This window comes from Mastomys coucha, unplaced genomic scaffold, assembly GCF_008632895.1.
Source record: "Mastomys coucha isolate ucsf_1 unplaced genomic scaffold, UCSF_Mcou_1 pScaffold21, whole genome shotgun sequence".
NCBI lineage: Eukaryota > Metazoa > Chordata > Mammalia > Rodentia > Muridae > Mastomys > Mastomys coucha.
In genome coordinates, this window is record NW_022196904.1 from 129368918 (window position 1) to 129374104 (window position 5187).

Genomic DNA, 5187 nt, shown 5'->3' on the forward strand with positions numbered 1-5187 from the left:
TTTATCTCAGGGCTCTCATGGTTCCCAACACACCTCAAGAGTAAGATCTGTTCTGCGTTCATCAGCCCTCCCCAGGATGTCTTTTAGAGGTGTTTCTTAGAAGCAGAATTGCCCCCATTTGAATGTATCCTAATCCCAAACACCTCAGAATGTGGCTGCATTTCATAATAGCATCCTTAAAGAAGTAACAGGGTCATAAGAAGCACCATCCAAGAGATTGTGTGCCAGACTGCACAGAGAGAAGAACTGACATGCAAAGGCACGGTATGCTTAAGGCAAGAAGAGGGGCCTTGGAGGACCCTACCTGACAAATTAAAGTGAAACATTCATTTCTGTTGTTTAAATGACCTTGTTAATGGCATTTTAAAATGGTACTATCAAGCTAATAAAGAATCCAAGAGCCGGGCAGTGGTGGTACATGCCTTTAATCCTAGCACTTGGGAGGCAGAGACAGGCTAATTTCTGAGTTCGAGGCCAGCCTGGTCTACAAAGTGAGTTTCAGGACAGCCAGGGCTACACAGAGAAACCCTGTCTCAAAAAACAACAAACAAACAAACAAGAATCCAAGAGATTCTGAAGACGACAAGGAAAGGCCTAGAACACCCAAGAAAACTTTCAGAAAGCCGAGGAAGATGCTAAGGCTTGGGCTGGAGGGATGGCTCAGCAGCCAAGAGCATCTGCTGCTCCTGCAGAGGACCCTGTTTCAGTTTCCAGCACCTGTGTGGTGTGGTGACTCACAACCATCTCTAACTCCAGTTCTAGGTGCCCTCTTTTGGCCTCTGTGGGCATCAAACACTCACACAGATATATGTATATACAGGCAAAATACTCACACACATAAAAGTCAATAAATCTGAAAGATATTAGGAATCTGCAAATGGCAGTAGAAAGGCCACAGTTCCATCTGGGTAAGAGGCAGATAGAAGACCCAGGACACGACTCACAGACTCTTCGCCCTCTGTGCTTCTTTATCTGTATCTCCTAGGATTCTTTTATGCTTTGTGTGTGTGTGTTCATGGGTGTGCAGGTACACATGTGTATGCAGGTACATGTGTGTGTGTGTACGTGTGTGTGTGAATGTAGGTGTGTGTGTGTGTGTGTGTGTGTGTGTGTGTGTGTGTATGTAGGTCAGACAAAAAACTCAGATGTTCTTTAGGAGTCATAGTTTTTTTTTTTTTTTTTTTGAGACAGGGTTTTTCTGTGTAGCCCTGGCTGTCCTGGAACTCACTCTGTAGACCAGGCTGGCCTCGAACTCAGAAATCTGCCTGCCTCTGCCTCCCAAGTGCTGGGATTAAAAGCGTGTGCCACCACCACCTAGCATAGTTTTGTTTTTGAGACAGGGTCTTTCACTGTCCTAGAGCTTTCTCAGTAGTCTGGGCTGGCTGAGCTGCAGGCACGTGCCTGTCTCTACCTCCCCGGCACTGAGATTACAAGCATGTATTACCATGCTTTTTTTTTTTTAATGTGGGTTTTGGGGATTAAACTTATGTGTTTGTGTTGGCTAGGCAAGTACCTTCCTGACTAAGCAGCCTAACTAGTCCCATTGTAGTTCCAGCAATTAAGCTGGCACATGGAAACAAATGCTCCCCAGAGTTTAGCGGGCTCCTCTAGTAAATTAGTCGAACCTAAGTAAGGGATCATGTAAAGCCCCATTTGTAGTTGTTTCATGAGAAATACAGATAAACTCCCAGGGCTTGGAATTGGACAAGGCTGTCAGGCATTCAGCTAAACATGTGGGAATGGAGCTAACTCCAAGCAGTCTGTCAGAATTGACCTGAGTTAGAAGATCCCACCTTGTATTAGCTGCAGAATTCCTTGATTGGTGAATGGGGACACTACCCTACACATTTGGTCACAAGTGCATCCTGTGATGATTGATCATTATGAGAAAATGAGTATTTTCTTTTTCTTTTCTTCTCTTATTTATTTCTTAATTTCCTAGAAAAAGAACAAAATTGTAGAATGAACAAAATAAAACCAAATACCCCCCAAACCCAGACAGAGTTGGAGAGAGACTTGGGAACCTGGAAGACTGTGGAAAAAAAGTCCAGAAAAGGGAATCTATAGTTCAGAATGTGAGGCAACAAGGGCTATAGTAAGAAGATCTGACACACACATAGTTTTGGAGCAAACAAAGAGGAGACTAAGGTAGATGCAGTATTTGAGAAAGCCATGGCTGATGTTTCACTAATTGATGACAGTGTAAGCCAGGAGCCCTGGAAGCACTGCAGACTCCAAATGCAGCAGATACAAAAAGACATACAGGGAAGACACTTGCAAACCAGGCAGGAAAAGCTCAAAGCTGATAGAAGTGGGGACACACAAGTTATCTACAAAGTGCAAAAATGGTTGATTGCTGAGTTCTCAACAGAGCTTCTGGTGTGGCAGAAGCATGGTTTGTGCAGTCCCTGCCTGGATCACCGGTCAGGAGCAGAGAGACAGTGGTTGTGGGATGGTTTTGGGCACTGTGTATTTGAATGCTGACTTCTATACCCAGAGAGAGCTGGGTGCAGACCAGATTTTGTTATTGTCTTTTGTTTTTTGTTTTTTTTTTTTTTTTGAGACAGGGTTTCTCTGTATATCCCTAGCTGTCCTGGAACTCACTCTGTAGACCAGGCTGGCCCCGAACTCAGAAATCCGCCTGCCTTGCCTCCCAAGTGCTGGGACTAAAGGCGTGCGCCACCACCACACCTGGCTGTTATTGTCATTATTATGAAGCATTTCCTGACTCATTTTTTTGTCAAACATTGCCATCATCTTCTAATTGGTCAGTAAAAAGCCAATCAGCCTATAGCTGGGCAGGAGAGGAAAAGGCAGGACTTCTGAACCCAGAGAAAGCCACAGAAAGGGTGTCAGGTGGGCACCGGGATAAAGGGAGTAGCTATCAGGACACAGATGAAGAAGGAGGCCAGGGTAAAACCAAGATGGTCACATGGCTGGGAAGTAGGCTAGGAAGTAGACTAAGGACAGCAGAGTCGGGTTAGACTAGATCAGAGCCTATCTGCCCAGCTAGAGTGCCCGAAGCTCATTGTTTAGGAGCGAGGAGGGGGTGTAGGAAAGCCCTACACTTTTACAGTCAGTAGATAAAAGAGCAGCACAGGAACAAAGTATGTATCACACAGACACCGAAATGAAGATGACGTGGCTGTATTAAACCAAAGCAGAATTCAAGCTTTCAGTGTTGAGGCAGACCTCAGTGCCAGAGATGGAAGGGTGCTTTTTAATGATTACATTTAAGAGTTATTACATTTGTGAGCGACAAGACAATCCTAAATATGCATGAACCTTGATGGAACTTCACAAGTACAAGGCAAAACAAACAAACAAACAAAAAAAAACATTAAGACACAGGCTGTAAAAGCAACACAAAATATTTGCACCGATTTGAAGTATCTGTTAAATGCTTCCAAAGACACAAGTGAAACTCACCATTCTAGGCGGCTGTCATGAAGGAAAGGCCAACCACAAAGCCAAGAAAGAACTTGGCCTGGGTAACAATGACAGCCACCGGAAAGGGAAATGCTTGCAATTACTGTTTCTGTCCTGATGCCGCGCAAAAGAAAGCAAAGGCAGGCAGGTGCATGTCCGTTACTCATCAGACCTACCGAGCTTCACACAAGAGGATGTAATAAACCATCCTTGTTTTCTGGGAGACGGGAGCATGCTCAGTGGTGCTGCCTGGACTTGCTGGAATCCTTTCACTTGGCTCCAGAGTCCTTGATCTCTCTTCCGAGCTGACTGTCTTAGGGTCTAAGCTCAGAAGATGAGATTTCATGGGATGAAGGCCAATCCCAGGGGCTCAGAAGTGGGGCATACAAGGCTGGTCGGGGAAAGGGCGTAAAGTGCAGATCCTTGGTGAGGAGGGAAGTGGTGGTAGACCAGGAGCTTCCTGGGGATTTCTACTGGAAAATTTTAGGACAAAGAGCCTGCCTGGGTTGCTAACAAGAGCAGCCATCCCTGGGTTGGGGCTGAGTTTTCTGGTAGAGTCTTGAGTCTCTAGGTTTTGGTCACCTCTTCTGCTTGCTTGGTGCTGGCTAATAGTCACATGTGCCTTTGGATATTCTAACTTGTGGGGAAAGGAGGGGCTTGTCTGCATGGAAGAGGAAGAGCACAGCCTCTGTTGGCTGGTGGGTTATCTCTGTGAGCTGAGCAGAGGGACCCACAGTTCCAGCAGGATCCAACAACTGGCATTCAGGGGAACCTGAGGGACTGCAGGAGCTTGGTAAGTGCCTCTCTGATGTCACGATTCCGCAGGCAGTAGATTATAGGGTTCAGCAGGGGCGTCACTACCGAGTAAATCACAGACACCAGCTTGTTGAGGTCGAAGGAGCTTATGGCATGAGGCCGGGCATACATGAAAGTGGTGGTGGTGTAGAAGATTAAGACCACCACCAAGTGAGAGGCACAGGTGGAGAAGGCCTTCCTGCGGCCTGCCCCTCCTGGAATCCTCAGGACAGTGGCAATGATGTGGGCATAAGAGACTGAGGTCACTATCAGAGAGGTCGCAAGGACTGCTAGAGCTGCCACAAAGTCCAGCATTTCAATGGCAGCAGTGTCTGTGCAGGACAGTTGCAACAGGGGCGAGATGTCGCAGAAGAAGTGGTTTAGGGCATTGGGGCCACAGAACCTGAGGCGGGAGATGAGAGCTGTGGACACAAAGGAGGCCAAGAAGCCCCCAAGCCAGGCACTGAGAGCTAGATGCAGGCACAGCTTTGAATCCATGATGGCTGGGTAGTGCAGTGGGCGGCAGATGGCCAGGTACCGGTCACAAGCCATGGTGGACAGTAAGAAACACTCAGAGGAGCCCAGTGAAAGAAAGAGGAACAGCTGGGTGAGGCACCCTGAGAAGGAGATGGCTTTTGCCCCTGCTAGGAGGCCAGCAAGCAGCTTGGGCACTGTGACTGTCGTGTAGAGGGTCTCTAGCACAGACAGGTTGGCCAGGAAGAAGTACATGGGTGTGTGTAGCTGCCGGCTAGCACTGATGGTGCCCACGATGACCAAGTTCTCTAGGACAGTCACTACATAGATAATGAGGAATAACCCAGAGAGCAGCCCTTGTAAGTGGCACAGCTCTGGGAAACCCAGAAGAATGAATTCTGTCACCAAGGTGCTATTGTGGTTGCTCATGGCCCCTTCTAGCTGGTGAGGCCACTTCTGAGCACCCTGGAACAAGTGTCCTCAAGTGCC

General features: G+C 47.3%; 1 protein-coding gene across 1 annotated transcript; it reads right to left on the bottom strand.

The window, feature by feature from the left end:
* Window positions 1-4116: 4116 nt before the first annotated feature.
* Window positions 4117-5187, bottom strand: LOC116100952 (olfactory receptor 226-like). The gene has a single exon (XM_031384650.1). The coding sequence runs from the start codon at window positions 5125-5127 to the stop codon at window positions 4192-4194; it is 936 nt and encodes a 311-aa protein (XP_031240510.1). The 5' UTR covers window positions 5128-5187; the 3' UTR covers window positions 4117-4191.